Source organism: Aspergillus homomorphus (genome assembly GCF_003184865.1).
Source record: "Aspergillus homomorphus CBS 101889 unplaced genomic scaffold BO97scaffold_68, whole genome shotgun sequence".
In the NCBI taxonomy this organism is placed as follows: Eukaryota; Fungi; Ascomycota; class Eurotiomycetes; order Eurotiales; family Aspergillaceae; genus Aspergillus; species Aspergillus homomorphus.
Genome location: NW_020291954.1, coordinates 315 through 19,222, shown reverse-complemented (window position 1 = coordinate 19,222; position 18,908 = coordinate 315). Strand labels below are relative to the sequence as shown.

At 54.0% G+C, this 18,908-nt stretch overlaps 6 protein-coding genes and 1 non-coding gene across 7 annotated transcripts; 4 read left to right on the top strand and 3 right to left on the bottom strand.

Annotated features, from left to right (window-relative positions):
- Nucleotides 1-261: 261 nt before the first annotated feature.
- On the top strand, nucleotides 262-7,584 carry BO97DRAFT_446932 (acetyl-CoA synthetase-like protein; the record flags this gene model as incomplete). Its single annotated transcript, XM_025698707.1, has 2 exons — nucleotides 262-681; nucleotides 730-7,584. 2 exons carry the CDS (start codon nucleotides 262-264, stop codon nucleotides 7,582-7,584), a joined length of 7,275 nt encoding a protein of 2,424 aa, XP_025546489.1.
- Nucleotides 7,585-7,943: 359 nt separating this feature from the next.
- Nucleotides 7,944-8,559, bottom strand: BO97DRAFT_418626 (uncharacterized protein; the record flags this gene model as incomplete). The annotated part of the gene is made up of 2 exons (XM_025696528.1): nucleotides 7,944-8,380; nucleotides 8,442-8,559. The coding sequence occupies 2 exons, from the start codon at nucleotides 8,557-8,559 to the stop codon at nucleotides 7,944-7,946; spliced, it is 555 nt and encodes a 184-aa protein (XP_025546488.1).
- A 1,166-nt stretch (nucleotides 8,560-9,725) lies between these two features.
- On the bottom strand, nucleotides 9,726-10,223 carry BO97DRAFT_429372 (uncharacterized protein; the record flags this gene model as incomplete). Its single annotated transcript, XM_025697358.1, has 3 exons — nucleotides 9,726-9,823; nucleotides 9,877-10,150; nucleotides 10,206-10,223. The coding sequence occupies 3 exons, from the start codon at nucleotides 10,221-10,223 to the stop codon at nucleotides 9,726-9,728; spliced, it is 390 nt and encodes a 129-aa protein (XP_025546487.1).
- A 173-nt stretch (nucleotides 10,224-10,396) lies between these two features.
- On the top strand, nucleotides 10,397-11,621 carry BO97DRAFT_463856 (putative acetylornithine deacetylase (ArgE); the record flags this gene model as incomplete). Its single annotated transcript, XM_025699467.1, has 1 exon — nucleotides 10,397-11,621. The coding sequence occupies exon 1, from the start codon at nucleotides 10,443-10,445 to the stop codon at nucleotides 11,619-11,621; it is 1,179 nt and encodes a 392-aa protein (XP_025546486.1). The 5' UTR covers nucleotides 10,397-10,442.
- A 329-nt stretch (nucleotides 11,622-11,950) lies between these two features.
- Nucleotides 11,951-12,023, top strand: BO97DRAFT_t273. The gene has a single exon. It is a non-coding gene; the product is annotated as a tRNA-Trp (tRNA).
- A 2,081-nt stretch (nucleotides 12,024-14,104) lies between these two features.
- Nucleotides 14,105-15,826, top strand: BO97DRAFT_418624 (tannase; the record flags this gene model as incomplete). Its single annotated transcript, XM_025696527.1, has 1 exon — nucleotides 14,105-15,826. One exon carries the CDS (start codon nucleotides 14,105-14,107, stop codon nucleotides 15,824-15,826), a length of 1,722 nt encoding a protein of 573 aa, XP_025546485.1.
- A 97-nt stretch (nucleotides 15,827-15,923) lies between these two features.
- BO97DRAFT_446930 (uncharacterized protein) lies at nucleotides 15,924-17,470 on the bottom strand (the record flags this gene model as incomplete). Its single annotated transcript, XM_025698706.1, has 3 exons — nucleotides 15,924-17,216; nucleotides 17,252-17,343; nucleotides 17,427-17,470. 3 exons carry the CDS (start codon nucleotides 17,468-17,470, stop codon nucleotides 16,153-16,155), a joined length of 1,200 nt encoding a protein of 399 aa, XP_025546484.1. The 3' UTR covers nucleotides 15,924-16,152.
- Nucleotides 17,471-18,908: the final 1,438 nt, after the last annotated feature.

The following is an 18,908-nucleotide window of genomic DNA, read 5'->3' as shown; positions in this document are numbered from 1 at the left end:
TTATCACTCACCTTATGATAAGGTAATTAGTCGCAAGAAATGAAGCTGTCGTGGAGCTGCGAAGTTGGGGCCAACTATTTTTCTCATCTCCAAGTTCTCGAGAGCAGTTGCTGTCTCAAACCTATCCTGCTCAAACGCAACAGCTCAAACGCCTCATCCATCGCTTTTCCAGACCTCTTAGCTATATGTAATCAGCGATCGCGAATCGCTTAATACCTCCGGTTCTTCTTTGTTATTACTTCCGTGGATTGTCGCGCAATCATGTTGCAGATCGTGCCTGGTGCCTTTGACGCAGCGCTCTGCCATTTTCCTACCGAGAATCTCCAGCGCAATGCACCGAGCTTCAAATCCATCGCAGTGCGCGCGGGCGCATCATCGACCGAGACCGTGCTAGAGGCATGGACGATCGTATTACGATATTACACGGGGAGCGACGTGCTCTCTTTCGGGTTGGCGGACAGCACGGTCGCCGATGCCCTGTGGTTTGCGGTGTGCCATGGTGAAATTCCTGTCGACACTGCTTTGGAGCAATTACAATCATCTGTTCAACAGCCATCCGAGGAGGTATCGACCGTCTCGAATTTCCAGGACTGGGCCGCCTTGAGCAAGTCGTTCAACACCCTGGTCTGGAAGTCGTCGCATACCGATCAACTACACCTCTCCGAGCTCGATACCTCTCATGTAAGTCGAACTCGCAAATCAGCTCAAGCATACCTACTCACAAGTCAGTTCTCCCTCATCCTTTCCGTCACCGATTCGACAGAAGAGCTTCAAGTGACCCTCCATTATGCCGCTCACGCCATCGGCGACAGCATCGCGGCTGCAGTCGGCGAGGCGATCGCGCAAGCGACAGACGCGATCCGAGACGAACCCCATACCACGGTTGGAGAGGTAGATCTCTTCGGCCCATCCTCGTGGACGCGATTCCAGGAGCTGAATGCGACTGTGCCCTCGACCATCGAGGCCTGTCTGCATGAACAGATCGACGAAGCCGCGAAGCTATACCCAGATCGGACGGCGCTGGAATGCTGGGATGGGTCCGTATCGTACTCGGAACTGGTAGATTACACCTCGCGACTGGGCAACTTCCTCATCGCGCAAAAGGTCGGACCCGAGGTATTCGTGCCCGTCTGTTTCGACAAGTCCCTCTGGGCCGTAGTCTCCATGCTGGGTGTGCTCAAGGCAGGAGGAGCATTCGTTTGCATCGATCCTGCCCAGCCGATAGATCGACTGAGCACGATCATAGACGAAGTAGAAGCGCAGTTGGCGCTCACGACGCCAGGGTATGTGGATATGGTGTCGCCGCATGTGTCGCAAGTCGTTGCGGTGGACGCGGACTTCATCCACAGCCTCCCACCCTGCCCCGACCTGCCCAAGCGGGCCAGGCCCCGTGATGCGGTCTTCGCCATTTTCACGTCCGGTAGTACCGGAAAGCCCAAGGGTATCGTGCACGAACACCGCGCGGTGTGTTCCAGTGCCAGCGAGCATAGTGCCAGGATGAACATCAATAGCGACACCCGCACGTTCCAATTCGCAGCTTATACCTTCATCGTCAACACCTTCGAGCTGTTCACTCCGTTGATCAAAGGTGGTTGCGTCTGCGTCCCTTCGAAGGAGGACAGACTAGGCCGGACAACGGGAGCGCTGCGTGACCTCAGAGCCAACTGGTTCTGCACCACACCCTCTTTCCTTCGATCTATCAAGCCAGAAGACGTTCCAGATCTCAAAACGCTGCTCCTGGCCGGTGAGCCAGTTCAGCAGGATAACCTCGATACGTGGCGCAGTCATGTGCGGATGCTCAACATGTACGGTGCAAGCGAGGCTTCCGTCTGCGTCACGGGGGATTTGTCGGGATCTGTCGAACGATCAACTATCGGTCGGGGCACAGGTGTCGCTGCCTGGGTGGCAGACATCAACGACCATGACCGGCTGGCTCCTATCGGTGCAACTGGTGAGCTGGTGGTTGAAGGCCCCGTCTTGGCTCGGGAATACATACATCAACCCGACAAGACGGCCGCTGTCTTCATTTCGGACACACCGTGGCTGAAGGCGATCCGCGGGGCTCCGTCGTCCGCTCGGGCATACAAGACCGGCGACTTGGTGCGGCTGGGAAGCAATGGCCAAATCAATCTGGTCGGTCGCAAAGACATGCAGGTGAAACTGCGCGGCCAGCGCATTGAACTGGAAGAAGTAGAATTCCATCTGCGTCAAGCACTGCCGCGTGGTACTGAGGCGGTGGTCGGCCTTGTAAAGCCAGTTGATCAGACGGACCGACCGATGCTTGCGGCTTTCGTGGCGCTTAGGAAGGGCTTCGAAGGGAACTTCCACACCCCTGACTCGGCATCGGTTGAGGATCTCGAGGCCTTGACGCAAGGCTGGAAGACCAAGCTTTCCGCTGCTGTGCCCACCTATATGGTTCCCTCGACGCTTGTCAAACTGAACCACATGCCTTTGTCGCCATCCGGCAAGACCAATCGCAAGGCGATTAGTGATTTCGCCTCACAGTTGACCGTTGCCCAGTTGACGGGTGCCACTAAGAAGGAGCACCGAGAGCCTGCGACTGCAACTGGCATAGCGCTTCGCAAGGTCTGGGCCGGAGTCTTGCAAGTGGAGGAGCAATCGATCTCAGCAGATGATGACTTCCTGCAGCTTGGTGGTAACTCCATTGACGCCATAAAACTCGTGAACCTCTGCGGAAGCGAGAATATCGGACTAAGTGTGGCGGATGTCTTCACACATCCGTCTCTGGACGACATGGCGCAGGCTTCTACTGTTCTCGACAGCATTAAGCCATTTGAAGACATTCCCTTCTCTCTGCTTGACTTGAGTGAAGACCTCGACAGCGTGCTTGATGCTGCAGCCGAGCAGTGCCGCGTTGAAAAGTCCGCGATCGAGGACCTGTACCCTTGTACTGCTATGCAGGAAGGTCTCATGGCGCTCTCTGACAGCCGGAATGGAGTGTACATGGCCCAGCACACTCTTGCCCTTGGTCCAAACATCGACCTGGAACGGTTCAAGAGAGCATGCCAGGACGTAGTCACCGCACACCCCATTCTTCGGACGCATATCGTCTACCGCCAGCAGTCAGTGTCGTTGCAGGCTGTCATTCAAGAGACCATTGCATGGCGCACAGGTGAAAGCCTCGAAGAGTACTTGGCTGACGACAAGAAGCAACCGATGGGAGCAGGAGATGCTTTGACTCGCTACGGGCTTGCTCCCGGCGAGCACGGATGGACCTTCGTATGGACTGCGCACCACGCTGTCTATGACGCGTGGACACTCGATCTTGTCTTCGAGCGTATCGACAAGGCATACAAGGGCCAGCAGCCGGCCCGAGATGCAACTTTCAAGGCATTCATGAACCATGTGGTTAATACCGACGACAACGCTTCCAAGGACTTCTGGCAGCAATACCTCGCCGGTGCAATGCGGAACGAGTTCCCCTGCACAGTGTCCACCGCGAAACAACCCGTGTCAGACTCCACGGCAATTTACGAGATGGCGCTCGCGCGCACCGATAACCTACCGGGCATCACAATGGCATCTATGATCCGTGCAGCCTGGGGAATTCTGATCGGATCCCATTCCGAATCCGAAGATGTGGTATTCGGGAATATCGTTTCCGGTCGCAACGCTCCTGTGCCGGGCATCAATCGTCTAGTAGGTCCAGGCATCGCCGCCGTGCCAGTACGAGTCAAAGTTCCCCAGGATGCTAGCACCACTGTAGGGGAATTCATTGGCAGCCTGCAGGCCGAGGCGGCTAAGATGATCGCGTTTGAGCAAATCGGACTGCAAAACATCGGCAGGGTGAGCGCTGATGCGGCCAGTGCCTGCGACTTCCAGACCTTGCTTGTTGTCCAGCCCGCCAAGGAAAAGTCATCTGTGGTTGAGGAGCCGGATTTGACAGCTGTATCTGACGCGGACGCCAACTTCGGAACATACGCGCTCACTCTGGAATGTACTCTGCAGGCGCAAGGAGTGAAGTGTGCCGCCCACTTTGACTCCAGCCTCATCACAGCTGAGTACGTTCAGCGCATCCTTAGCCAGCTGAAACATCTGCTCCAACAATTCTGCTCCTCCGCCGCAGAGACCAAATTGGACGATCTCAACTTCATCAGTGCTAAGGATGAGGAGAGCATCCGTCAATGGAACCAAGACATCCCGGCTCCGGTCCATAAGACCATCCACCAGCTGATTGAAGAGCGTATTGCAGAGCACCCTAGCAAAGAGGCTGTGTGCTCTTGGGATGGATCCTTCACGTTCGCGGATCTCGACAAGCATTCTGCTCGCCTGGCGCATCGCCTTGCTGAGCTCAAAGTTCAGCCCGAGGATTTCGTCCCTTGCTGTTTCGAGAAAAGTCGGTGGCCTGTGGCAGCTATGCTGGGTGTCATGCGGGCCGGCGGTGCCTTCCTGAACATCGATCCAGCCCAGCCAAAGAGCCGTATTCAGCTTATGGTCACCAAGCTGAAGGCGATGACTATCGTTTGCTCGCCCGAACAAGAGGAGTTGTGTTTGTCCTTCGGTCCTGATTATAATGTGGTGGTGTTGTCCGCCGACACGCCAGAAGAGCCAACGACGGGGGTTCTTCCTGCTACGAGTGTCAGCCCTGAGAACTCGGCCTATGTCATCTTCACTTCTGGAAGTACGGGAGAGCCGAAGGGTACAGTGATCCAGCACGGCGCCTACGCCTCTGCGTCCACCACCCATGCATCGTCGATGTTGATGCATGGTGGCACTCGCTCTCTGCAGTTTGCTTCTTTCACTTTCGACGCGAGCTTGGTCGAAATCCTGACCACGCTGATTGTCGGCGGCTGCGTGTGCGTAGCGTCGGAGGAACAGCGCAAGCGCGACGTGACCGAAGCAATCCGCGAGACCAACTGTAATTGGGCTGTGCTTACCCCATCCTTTGTGAACCTCATCAATCCCGATGATGTGCCGACGCTGAAAGTTCTGATTCTGGCTGGCGAGGCCATGTCTCAATCTCATATCGAGACGTGGGCCCACAGACTTCGGCTGGTCAACGCGTACGGTCCCAGTGAGTGCTGCGTCTGCAGTACGAGCAATTTTAATATCACTAGCGAGTCAAGCCCAAGGAACATCGGCCGAGCATGCTCTGGTGCCACCTGGGTCGTCATGCCCCACAACCACCACCGGCTGGTGCCGGTCGGTAGCGTTGGAGAGCTCGTGATGGAAGGTTGGAATGTCGGCCGGGGATATCTCGCGGAGCCTGCGAAGACACAAGCTGCGTTCGTGGAGAACCCTCGGTGGCTCAACAAAGAAGATACCACAAGACCGCCCGTGGTGTACAAGACAGGTGATCTGGTACGCTACAACCCTGACGGTACACTGAGCTTCCAGCGCCGGAAGGACACCCAGGTCAAGCTCCGCGGTCAGCGAATCGAGCTGGGAGAAATCGAGTACCGGATCAAGCAGAGCCTACCGAATAAGCCAGATGCCATCGTTGACATTCTGTCGCCAAAGGACGCTCCCGGCCAGCCTCGTCTCGTGGCATTCTTGCCTGTTCCTACCGAGGAAGTTTCTTCTACTACCACCATCGTTCCTCCACAGAGCGACCGCCACATGACAGCAATCTCTGGGCTCGAGGACCGACTAGCGGAGTTCCTGCCAATGCACATGATTCCTAGTGCCTATCTTCCCGTGAACCACGTTCCCAAATTACCATCCGGCAAGGCCGACCGCAAGACCTTGATTCGATGCGGTAGTGAGATGACCCAAAGGCAGATGGCAGAATACACCGGCTCGACCGAAGAGGCGCGCCCTCCGACTACGGAGATGCAGTGTGCGTTGCAGCAACTCTGGGCTGAGGTTCTCAAAACATCTGCAGCGCAGATCAGCCTCAACGACAACTTCCTCCGACTAGGCGGTGATTCAATCACTGCTATGCGGTTGGCATCCGCTGCTCGTGCGCAGGGAATCCCCCTTTCAACTGCCAATGTGTTCCAGCACCCGACCTTGGAGGCAATGAGTGCCGTGGCCGAGACGCTGTCGCATCAGCAGCGTCCCCAGACATTCGAGGCCTTCTCCACGCTCAAGTCCTTTAAAAGAGACCAACTCTTGCATGAAATTGTGTTGCCGCAAGTCGATACCCCAGCCATGAACATCGAAGATGTGCTGGAGGTCACAAACTTCCAGTCGCTTGCCATTGGCGGTGGACTCAACAGGACGCGCGGCTGGAATAATTATTTGGTATTTGACTTCAGCGGACCAATTGACCTGAGGCGACTGCAGACAGCCTGCGAAGAACTAATAAAGCACCACGCGATATTGCGGACGGTCTTTGTCAAGACCGGTTCTCAACTCTTGCAGGTCGTTCTCCGATCAGTCACTCCAGAATACACATTCCATATCCAGGATGAGCAGGACCCGTCCGAGGCGCTGGTGCGGCACGACCTCGCACGCCCGCCGCGTCTTGGCGAGCCCATCGTCCGGTTCATGGTGATCAAGAACGGAGCGATCAAACACCGTCTCATTATGAGAATTTCCCATGGGCAGTATGACGGCTCCTCAATGCCACTGCTTATGCAGGACCTCCGTAACGCCTACAGGGGCGAATCTCTCGCGAAAAGACCTCAGTTCGCCAATTTCGTGCGCATGCAGTTACTCGCCAACGAAGGTGCCGAGTCATTCTACAGACAGATGCTGGCTGGATCCTCCATGACAGCGGTGGTGTCGCACCCCAAGCCTTCCGTTACCAACGTGCTCAACATGATGATCGTCGAGATGGTCCCGTTGGTTGCATACAAGGATCACGGGATCACGGCCGCCACCGTGATTAAAGCGGCCTGGGCACTCGTCCTGGCCGAGATGGCAGCTACATCTGACGTGGTCTATGGCCACATGGTGTCGGGTCGCAACCTGGCTCTGGACAACGTCGAGTCCGTCATGGGTCCTTGCCTGAACATTGTCCCTGTTCGGGCGGACATGAAGGCCGTGCGCACGGTGCTCGAGCTGCTGCAGATGCTCCAACAACAGCAGACCGATACCATTCCCCACGAATCCCTGGGCTTCCAGAACATTATTGACAGGTGTACTGATTGGCCGACCGCGACTCGATTCAGTTCCGTCTTCCAGTACCAGGAGTTTGGCGCGGAAGAGGATCCCACTCAGCCGGTCTCGATGGAGGAAACTCTGAAATGTACGCCAGGGTTCATCTGCCCATCTCCCGATGCCTGCGACCTGTCGATTCTGGCCACTCCAGTCGGCTCGCAGGTGCGGATCGAGATGATCTTCTCGACTCACGCCATGTCGCAGTCGTTCGCGCAGGAGACACTGAAGAAGCTGTGCGCCAAGGTGGACGCGATCGCGCGTCAGGATGTCAACACCCCGCTGCCTTCGGCGGAGCAGCGCGCATCGCAACAAGCTGTGATACCGTTGCCTGAGCCGGGTAATGATCAGACGAATGGACTCGTCGACGGCATTGTGAAGCAGATGGTTAATGGAATCAACGCTGTGGGGGAAATCAGTGGCTTGAACGGTGTGGAGGGAGGCGGTGAAGACGAGAGTCACGAGACTCTCGCTACCGATTACAAGGTCAATTTGTTGGCCTCGGTGCCCATTAGTTAAGGCATCAACCTGTCTACCGTATCATGAGCTTCGTATATAATCAACTGTCGTTTGCTATGCTTTGTCTGTTGCTTTGAACTGCCTCTTCTCTCCTTACTCCCATTTGCTCTTACATGGGCATGTTGTATAAACATTGCCACAAGAATCCACCAGCATCCAAACCAAAACAACAGACGCCCGCTGCACGAGCTAAATACCTTAGGTCAACGAGGATGTAACATAGCCCGTACTATTGTCCAAGCCCTATCGTGCAATCTCCCTCCATTCCATGCTAAGCACTCCAGATACTACTAGATATACACATTTCACAACGCACACCGCCACGCCAAGCATCGACACTCCCTCCTAATGTAACACCATCAACACCCCTTGCATTCCTTCACCCACAACGAGATGGGCTGGTACTGCGACCCCGAGCCAGCCAGATGATAGATCTCCTTGATCTGCCCGGAGTTGGGATCCACCCCGAAGGAGCTCTTCCCGTTGACCGTCAGATAGTTCTGGTCGTCGATGCCGAACCCAGACACGACCGCACCAGTGGGCGCGTCGGAGTCGGGGCTCGTCAGCGTCACTGGAGCGTCTGTACTCTGCATGACGTAGAGATGTTGCACACCGCCTGATGCTCTGTGCTGCGCTGTGCCTGTGATTTTGCCGTTGTTGTTGCCTCCTTTCACTGTGTCCGCGGGTGTGGTTAATGGATGCTGCGGGGGATGATGGGGCTTGTAGGGAGTGAGTTGGGGCTTACGGATGAGGATCGGGTAGTTATTGATGTCGCCGGTTCCGATAAAGGCGTGGGCTGGGATGGAGTCATGTTAGAGAATTACTAGATGATTTGGGGAGCGTAAAATTCAACATACTCCCATTGGTTACCACGGTCCAGCCCCCATCAGCGACAAGAGTATACGCGGAGGGGAAGGGGAGGGCTGCTGCGCCCGCGGCGAGCACTGACACAAGAGTAGCGATGGAATATTTCATCGTGAAGTCGAGTTGAGTTGAGTTGAGGAAGACCGAGGGGGGAAGGCTGCGGCCTAGCAGGAGTGAACCGTTTTATAATCGAGTGGCTTACGATCGAGTCAGCGTCGCCTGTGTTGAACTGCACCATGATGTTATTCATAGCCCTGCGTGCTACCCACCTGGGCGAAGCTGCATGAAGGGTCTCAAGGCGCGATCTTCAGATTGGGTCCAAATGGACTGACAGGGGGAGGTTGCGTCTTGGGCTTCCAAAGAATGTTTTGGCCGTCTAGATTGAGAGGACCTCCCACATGTCACCCAGGTGTGGTCGTGAAGCTTCTTCTGCTGCTTAAGTCGCTTTGTGGAATGGAAGTGGAGATGTGGCTTTCCGTCGCAGTGCAACAGCCCCTTGAGCCACGGTATGGAGGGTCGGTGGCGTTGAACCACAGCTTGTCGATCTGGGCACCGAAATTTCAGGCAACCGAAAAATAGGTTTATTCAGTGACCCATGATTTTAATCCCAACTTTGCGGAGAAACCCGAGGGGTTGAGGACTCATGGCTGGTACAAGCAGCTCACAGTGTACGCTGCAACAAATTTGAGTCCTTGCATGAAGTCAAGCACGGACTGGATTGTGCAGAGACGCACTCGGCTGTAGTAGTGGCATTAGTTACACTTATCGACTAAGGACCACCTTAGAATACTACTCGTCATTATGCCCATGGCTAATCTGAGCGCGCCAACAAACATGAATACATGGACTCAAATCTCGCAGAGGAACTTTCATCTGCTGCATCAGGTATACTTGGTGCAGAAAAATACAATGCTGAGTCATCCGCACAAGCACACTGCCTTAACTGGTGATGAATTTATGCCACGAATCTACTTCCTTTCAACCAACCCAGACTGTATAGCTTACTTGATCAAGCATCCCCTCGACATTGGCATCATCCACATCTCCTGGACTTAATATTAAACTGCCGCAGATGTCGAGCCAGTGTATCCCAAGCCTACCAAAGTCTCATAGTTCCAATAGTCTGCCTGTGTGCCCTGACCACTGACAATCGCGTTCCCGGAAAACTTGGCGGTCCAGTACGCGCTTCCCCGAGTATATTTGCTCCACGCCTAAAGCTCCGTCTGCAAGATTCTCTCACGGCATGCAAAGGTACTGTCGAGCTCGGCCTGGATGGATCACTCGCCCACGAATACCGGAAACTTGCAGGCCCCGGCCGCGGACACCGCGTCCTGGCAGATGAACATGGTCAAATTGGCGGCGCTCGCCCCGCGGCCTGCAAAGTAATAGTTATGCACGTCAAAGACCAGGTTCGCGCCCACAGGGAACTTGACGACCAGTAGCTCTCGCCCTTGAAGCTGCCTTGGAACATGACGGGTATCTGCGCGTTGACGGCCTGTACTCTCTGCAAAACTTGAAGGATATACTTTGCCACCCACGCAGCACCGCTGTCGGTGAGACAGTCCGGCGTGCCGAACAGAGCCGGGTTCTCGACATCGAGAGGCTCATTGATCGGTGCCAAGCTGTATGATTGCGGAGATCCGGAGGTCTGGATGAACTCGATGGCGGCATCAACCGCCTTGAGGGAGTATTCCAACACGGTCTGGTTCTGAAACCAGCCGTAATGGAGTCCGCGTTCGGTAGTAACGCATACCGACCTTGGATATGTTCCCCATCAATATAGGATAGACTACGGAGTATATACTCTTGGTTAGAATGGATCAAGTGGGACGGAGTGGATCTTCCCTTGGCGCCACCCGAGGCTAGGGTTATTCTCCCACGCCGCCCCAGCTTGTTGATGGAAGGCGCGCTTTCACATTATAAAATCACGAAAAGCCAGCGCCATCGCCCTTTTTCAAGCAGAATATCAAAAATTACCTTCCATATCGCCCAAAATGACGGACTCTTTTGATGTTACGCCCGAAGACTCGGTGACGCTAACTCAAATCCTGACCCGAATCGACTCGTCGAACGTGACCTTATCAGCCACACCAGGAGCTGGAGAGACACAGATCGCGGATTACCTCACTGCATGGCTCCAGCATCGGGGTATCGAGACCCATCGGATTGAAACGGTTTCCGGCCGTCCATCCATTGTGGGTGTGATTCGAGGATCTGGCGGCGGAAAGTCTCTAATGCTCAACGGTCATATTGACACCGTGAGTCTGACCAGCTACGAACGCGAGCCTCTTTCCGGTCATATCGGCGAGAAGGACGGAAGCCCTGTGATCTTTGGTCGAGGTGCATTGGACATGAAGTCCGGGCTCGCCGCCGAATTGGCAGCCCTTGCGGCTACCAAGGCCCGGAAGACTCCCCTCCGCGGGGATGTCATTTTTGCGGCCGTGTCGGACGAAGAAGACGCCTCTCAGGGTACTCGAGACCTGGTTGCCGCTGGCTGGCGCGCCGACGGTGCGGTGATCCCGGAGCCCACCAACCGCGTCCTTATCACGGCCCACAAAGGTTTCGTGTGGGTTGAAGTCGATATCCTGGGAACTGCCGCTCACGGCTCCGATCCGGCCTCGGGCGTGGACGCCATTCTGCAGGCTGGCTGGTTTCTTACGGCCCTCGAAGAATACCAGCGGCGACTGCCGGTCGATGAGATGATCGGGCCAGCGTCCTTGCACTGCGGCTTGATCCACGGCGGCGAAGAGCCGTCTTCGTATCCTGCCAAATGCACCGTGACGATCGAGTTTCGGACCGTTCCGGTGCAAAGTGATGAATCCATCTTGTCGGACCTGAAACACATCCTAGCCACCATTGCCCACGCCAGGCCCACTTTCCGCTTCAACGAACCTCGACTGACTCTCTCTCGTCCATCTTACAAACTACCCGTCGAGCATTCGCTGGTCCAGCAGACAGCAGCGATTGCTCGGGACGTGTACGGCAGTTCTCCGTCCATTGAGAGCATGGCTATTTGGTGCGATGCCGCTCTTCTCGCCGCTGCTGGGACGCCGACTATTGTCATCGGCCCGGCAGGCCAAGGCTTGCATGCAAAGGAGGAGTGGGTGGATGTGCAGAGTATACGGGAAACGGAGGAGATTTTTATTCGCCTCATCTCTGAGTTTTGTAGTTGAATGTAATTGTTGTGGAACGTTAAGATCTAGTTAAGGAATGATTGTGTGTTGCATTCCTAGCATAGACCGGGGGGGAAATATATATCGACACCTTCCAGATTACCAATATGGCAAACACCCAGTCAACGCCATTAATGTTCCCAAGAAAAGGCCCCACCGCACTCTTAGGTCCTTGAAGCCTAAGCGGCGATTCCTGTTCTGCATTCACTGTGTATAAGGAGAGACTTATGTGCACGATGCTTCCATCAACTACTGTCTGTGCCAAAGCAAAAGTTTACATTTTGACAAATGACATGAGACAAAGTAAGGACCAGATCTTCACACAACATGGGCCTATGGCGCAATTGGTAGCGCGTACGACTCCAGATCGTAAGGTTGCCTGATCGAGCCGGGCTGGGCTCATTCTTTTTTGTTTTTATTTTTTTGTTTTCCCCGGTCGCTGCCTTGGCAACAACTCCGATGTCTCCTTCCTTTTCATTGCCAGCTACTGCTATATCTCTTTCATAACGAACCCTAGGCTGCACAAACAGCCTCTATCCAGAATAATGGTCACAATTGGTGTGAATAATTAGAGGGCGAGGTTAACGATTGTGCACGCACCCGTCTTCAACGAGTACACCTACTATACTTCCCTCAAGTCACGTTCCGGAAAACACTGTCCGATTGTTGGTCCCCAAAGCCCAAGAGATCTAGAAGAGGAGCCGATAGTGGTGTCAATATACAACCTCAATGGAGAACCACTCTGCGGAGCATTTACAACCCCTCATGCGCCGTTTTGATGGGTGATGAACCTCGAGACGGCAGAGGAAGCGACGCTCAATACAACGGGTCTGTCGGTGGCAGATTCATGGAATTGATATCCGTAGAACGATCGAGTCTCATTGCCTAAATAGCTCGTCTTCAGTCACGATAACCTCAATTTCAATTACCGAAGATGACGAGCTTCTCCTCCATAAGGATGAGTCCTAGACCTGGCCGTCAGCTCCACCACCAGGACATGAACAATATTCATGTCCTGGTAGTGAAACAGATATATGTCCGAGAAAGACGCGTACCTGCAGATCTGCGTGCCATGAACAGACCGTTGTCTTTTGCAAAGCCAACGGTACTTGGTTTCGCCCAGCACAAAAAAGGCTCTTCTTCACATTTTGGCCAAGCCAGCACGTGGAAGACGGTGTTCACAGCCATGAGCCGCAGTGATTGAGAATCTTCAATTTCAGTCTCAGAATGAGCCTAGTGTCGGAATTGCATGGCTGTCACCGACAAAGCGAGCGGAGTCCGACCAATCTCTTATGCAATCTTCTCCGGCAATTTCGTTCTCCTCCGCACGCCTTATGCACCGGGTCCTGAACAATCTCTGCCGACATCACCAAGATCCCCAATGCCGTCCGTCATTCACCGCCATCTCCAGTGTTCTACATGCCCTCCTGAGTGTCCAATCGCAGTAATTCATCAATCTGGACGCTCTTGATGACCGCATTTTAGAGCTCAGACAGTTTCCATCCCATCCCGCTGACTCGCCGTGAAAGACAAGACGTGAACGATTCTCGACCCCATGGCCGATTCCCGCGCTGGAAACCAATTCCTCGAATATGATTACCGAAGTTCGCGCCAATCATGCCGAAATATGGCGGTATGTGAACTACCACATCTTTACCATCTTTCATCGCTCAGCCCATCGTGTAAATCATTCCGATTGCCAAGTACCCTTGCGGAAAATAAATCCCCTCCGTTTGGCAATACTTCCTGGACCCAAGGTGAAAGTGATTAGAACATATTCATAAATCCCGTCTGATGATTATCTTTATCGGTGGATCATCGACTAACAGTAGATACGCTCTACTAGCTACCATCAATCCCTGATGCTCATGTGGATAACAGAACTCTTCGATTTGAAAAGCATGGTACCCGGGTGGCCTGAGTAGCCTGACTCACCTTGCTGAAACGCTTCAGAACGATTCTCGCGGGAATGGTCCCGCCAAGAAACCTGATCCCTTGGGCCAAGACAGGCCAAGCCAAAGCCAAGGCGTGACGAACACTGTTTAAAGTGAAAATCGGAGGTGAACATAGGACCTGAGGCCGATTTCCGACACCCTGTGACCCTCAAGGGTGCTATCTGGGTTAGTGGAGAACCGTTGCTGCTTCTCCGCGTGGGCCCGGATGAAGATATACCCAAAGGGACCAGCTTAGTTGCCGAGCTTAACCTAATTCTTTCGCACCTCCGGAACCGGCATCGGACTGAAATCTATCGGAACCTCAAAGTTGGCAGTTGATAGATCTACTGCGGCAATGACAGTTGCGTGAAAGTTAAATAGAAAGCCCTCGCTGCATAGCAAGGTCCATATCTCAGTCAGGCCCATCGAGGATCTACAGCCTCAAGGGCCCCGTGACTATTCTTCTACGCCCTCTTTGCCACATTTCCTCCCGACAAAGCGATCATGAAACCAGAACTTGGCGCTTTGGCTGCAGCCACCACGGCTGCCATGGCTGAGACCGCCAGCCTGGCCAGCGTTTGCACGACTAGCCATGTGAAGTCATACCTGCTCGCGAGCGAAGACATCGAGGGGTTGAAGATCGACCCGTCTTCAGTCACTGCACACGCGGTCTACAACGCTGCCACCGCTGGCTTCTACTTCTATCCGGCGGCTTCCTACGACTACTGCAACGTGACGCTTGCGTACACGCGTCCGGGCAGCGAGACTCCCATCCAGCTTGAACTCTGGATGCCCGCCCCCGACAAATTTCAGCACCGCTGGCTGACGACCGGGGGTGGTGGATTTGCCATCAACGAGGGTGAGAAGGAAGGAAGCAGCTATCTCCCCGGGGGTGTGCAGTACGGCGCCGCCACGGGCCTGACGGACGGAGGCTTCGGGAGCTTCGAGACGCAGGTGGACGCCGTCTTTCTGAAAGCCAACGGTACCATCAATTACGAGGCACTGTACTCTTTCGGCTACCTGGCCATCCACGAGTTAAGCGTGGTGGGCAAGGCCTTCAGCCGTCATTTCTATGACGTCGTCCAGGACTCCAAGATCTATGCCTATTACCAAGGCTGCTCGGAAGGGGGCCGTGACGGTTGGAGTCAGGCCCAGCGCTATGCCGAGCAATTCGATGGGCTGGTAATTGGGGCACCTGCGATGCGGTATGGCCAGCAGCAGGTCAATCACCTCTACCCAGACGTGGTGGAGCAGACCATCGGCTACTATCCTCCGCCCTGTGAGCTGGAGAAAATCGTCAACCTGACCATCGCCGCGTGCGATGGCCTGGACGGGCGGGTTGACGGCGTGGTCTCTCGCACCGATTTGTGCCAGCTGCATTTCGATATGAACTCGACCGTCGGGGCGCCGTATTCCTGTCCCGCATCCATCACAACTCGAACGCTGAAGAAGCGGGCCTCGATCACCGCCTCAACGCCGGCGCAGAATGGCACCGTGTCTGTGCTGGGCGCCGCTGCGGCCAGCAAGATGCTTGAGGGGCTTCACACTCTCGATGGCCGTCGTGCATACATCTGGTACCAAATTTCTTCCACCTTCGACGATGCCGCCACGCAGTACAACTCCGAGACCGGGGAATGGGAGCTGGAGATCAACTCCTTCGGTGGGGAGTGGGTGGCGCGCTTCCTGGAACTCCGCGACGCAGACAACCTCTCGACCTTGGCGAATGTCACCTACGACACCTTGGCCGAGTGGATGGAGCTCGGCTGGAAGCGCTACGAGGATGTCCTACAGACTACCTGGCCGGATCTCACCCCCTTCCACTCCGCAGGCGGCAAGATCATCCATGTGCACGGAGAGTCGGACCCGAGTATCCCCGCTGGTTCCTCGGTACACTATCACGAATCCGTGCGACAGACGATGTATGCGAACATGTCGTTCAACGAGAGTTCAGCCAAATTGAACGAATGGAACCGTCTCTTCCTAGTTCCGGGAGCAGCGCACTGCGCTACGAGTGACACGCAGCCGAACGGGCCATTCCCGCAGACAACCTTAGAGACTCTGATCGAATGGGTTGAGGGGGATGTGTTTCCCACGCGCCTGAACGCTACCGTTCTATCCGAAGAGCGCAAGGGCGAGCAGCATCAGTTGTGTGCTTGGCCTTTGCGGCCGCTGTGGAAGAACAACGGGACGACGATGGACTGTGTCTTTGATGAAGCGTCGTATGCTACTTGGGTATATGACTTTGATGCATACAAGGTTCCTCTTTATTAGTCTGGAGGATTCACGTCTAGAGATGGTTCTTCAATTGGATTATTTGTTTATGTCTCGTACGCTGTGAGCAATAGAGCAGAGGATGCTATTGTTTATCATATGAGATCCACCGAATCCAGAGACAAGTGATAATAAAACTCGCCCCGATTTGGTAGTAAGCACTGAGGAAATAATCTCTCCTCTATAGAATGAATCCATCAAGATTGTGTAGTAGAGGCGGTTTTGAGATAGGAGGCCAGCCCTTGGCTTGGAAGGCACCGCTGACGACGCTCTCAACGCTTCTAGTACAGTACAATGCTTGGAAATAGTGATCGTAAGAGCTAGGCTCAATGCCACCTGTTCACTCTTTCAGTTTCAGATTGTCTCTCCGAGTAGCTTGCCCACTCCTTGCCGCGCGAAGATGGTGTATCAGAAACCTTGCGCGCAGTGAACTTTACTCCCCGACCAACAAACCACATGTTGGCTTTTGCCACGAAGCTGGCATATCTCCCATCTTTGAATTCAATAGTTCCATTCTCTGAGTGGTAGTTGATCTCACTCTCGCCAGTCTCGCAAGATCTCATCTTCAGTCGGTATGCAAGGACGGAAGCTGCTTTGTGCTTCTTCGACCCGCCTCTGTGTTGCGGAGCAGGGGCCTTTCGCTTGGAACCTGCCCGGGGCCTTTTATCTTCATCTGCGTCATCCAGGTCCGAAATGTTCTCGTAATCGTTGTCATCCACTTTTTCTTCATCAGCCCAGTACTTTTCATAGGCCCTGTCTGCCCGAGAACTGTACTGTTCTAGGGCGGCCTGGTCTGCACAAACAATCATCACGCCTTCCAGAACCCCGAAGTCGAACTCCGCCTCGAAAGTGCCAGGCTTCTCGGTCTCGTGAATATCGAGACATAGATCTTTCGCAAGGTCCGGCCATTCTCTTTCGATCTCAGCACTGTCAACGATGTAACTCCCAACCGGTGAAACCACTTTCCGAGCCTGGCGACAGTAGTTTGCATGCAACTGTGCGCGCTCATACTCGCGTTTCTCTTCGGCAGCTCGAAGTTCCTGCTTCTCCTTCGCCGCATGACCCTTGGCTGCTCTTCCCACCGCATCCTTATCCCAACCCATGAAGACCATCTGTGTACTTGGTCCGCTGCCTGTCTCCTGATGCAGCCCTACCACCTTGCTCGCCGCGTCACGCATCTGACCCGCCCGAAATTGACTAGACGGCGGGAACGGGATCCCGACAACGGTAGTAGTAATAGTGCAGTCCGGCTGTCGCTTGCTGCCAAAGTATTTTTCAATGATTAACTCAGGATCAAGCTGTTCCGGTGTGCAGGCATTGAGCCATTCACGGTGCAGCTGCGCCTTCAGCTCCAAGATACGCGGAGGCACGGTGTTTTGCATCCGCCAGCCTGGAGGACTTGTTTCGTCAGCAAGGTCCCGTTACCAGAGAATTGACGCTCGTCAAAAGTCACGCCGTAATGCTGGAATTGCCCGCGTACGAAGTCGGAGTTCTCTACGGCTCTCTTGCCGGCTGGACTGAGCTTGGGTAAGAACATCGACCGCAGAGTGACGCCGTCGACTGGCTCGACGTGACACGTGCGGTGTAAAGTCGGCCGTACTCGGAGGAGAAACCCTCGCGAGTAATGGCCTGGCTCCAAGGCATGGCGATAAGAATGTCAGAGATAGGAAGGCTGGGTGTGGAAGTATGGATGGTATGCCAGATGCGTCGCGGTTGTGATGGGCTGACAATAGAGAGACAAAGCCATGCAGTCGGTGGTGGGAATGAGCAAAATTTGATGTTGACGACATTTGAAGGAATTCAGTTCCGACTGATTCTCTTCCATCATGATACGGCGGACGATTGCGGCCATCGGGCAAATGAGATCTTGCTTGGTGTTCTGCCGGCAGAATCAATACATTAAGAGGCCTTTCATCAACCACCTCTCACCACGCACCTCTCACCAAGTACTTCTCACCAAGCACCCCAACCGAGCAACCAAGCAACCAAGCAAGCAACCAAGCAAGTAACCAAGTAACCAAGGCAGCGAGGCAGCGAGGCAAGCAAGTATTAAAGCAGTGAGGTAATGAGATAAGCAAGCAAGGCAGCCTACTGTCAGGCCTCCGGGCTGACAAGGTCCATATAACAAGAGCGGGATACCTCAGGCATCCCGCGGTTATATCTATATAGTCGGGAGGGCGGTTCTCTGGACCTTTCTTCCTCTTTCTTTCTCATCTTCAGGATTCTTATCACTATAGAATTTTATCTCTCTTTATCTCTTATATTACGTGATAGTTTCTCGCTTAATTTGTATATATAGATTTATATTATATAACCAGGGCACGTGACTTCACATACGTGTCTTATACCTTGGTCACGGTTAATCAGGAGTCACCTAATAGTCAGGACCTAGTTCTTATTTAAAGCGGTAAGAACAGCGGTCAAGGGACTTACGAACTCTATTTGCCCGATGGCCGCAATCGTCCGCCGTAATCATGACGTTGTGAATATCTATCGATCTATCTAGTCAGTAAGTATATCACCCTCGACCGCCGAAGCCACCGCCTCCAGTGGCAGAAACTAGCGAACCTCGCAATGGAAACCGCGGAAAACCACGGAAATAAGCGGATATAAGGACGAACAGCGCCCAAAAAACTTTACGGAAAACTGCTGAAATTAGGCGGTGGCAGAAAACATGTTAAAGCGGCGCCAACTTGCTGTGCTTAAACAAAATTGAAGGCGGTCCGGTTGTCAGAGGACTTGAACAAAAGAGCTACGAAATTAATGCTCGAGTCGAGCGCCAAATGGCTTCAAGTGGCTAGTCTTCTTCAACTAGAGCTTTATTATTGACTCTACGAACTATAGCGACCTGAGTCTTGCTACTCGTACAGCTCTATAACTCTCGCGTTCATCGTTTCCGCGAGAATTCCTGGAAAAGTCCGAATTATCATGCATTATATTGTCTCTCATGACTGACTACGGATCTAGCCCTGACAAAGAACACACAATGAGCGAAAAGGGCTGATCGGGCTCAGGACGACCCCGACAGTGGACTGGCATCGTAACGAAGAAAAGAGTCTGCGAACTAAAAAAAGACAAAGCG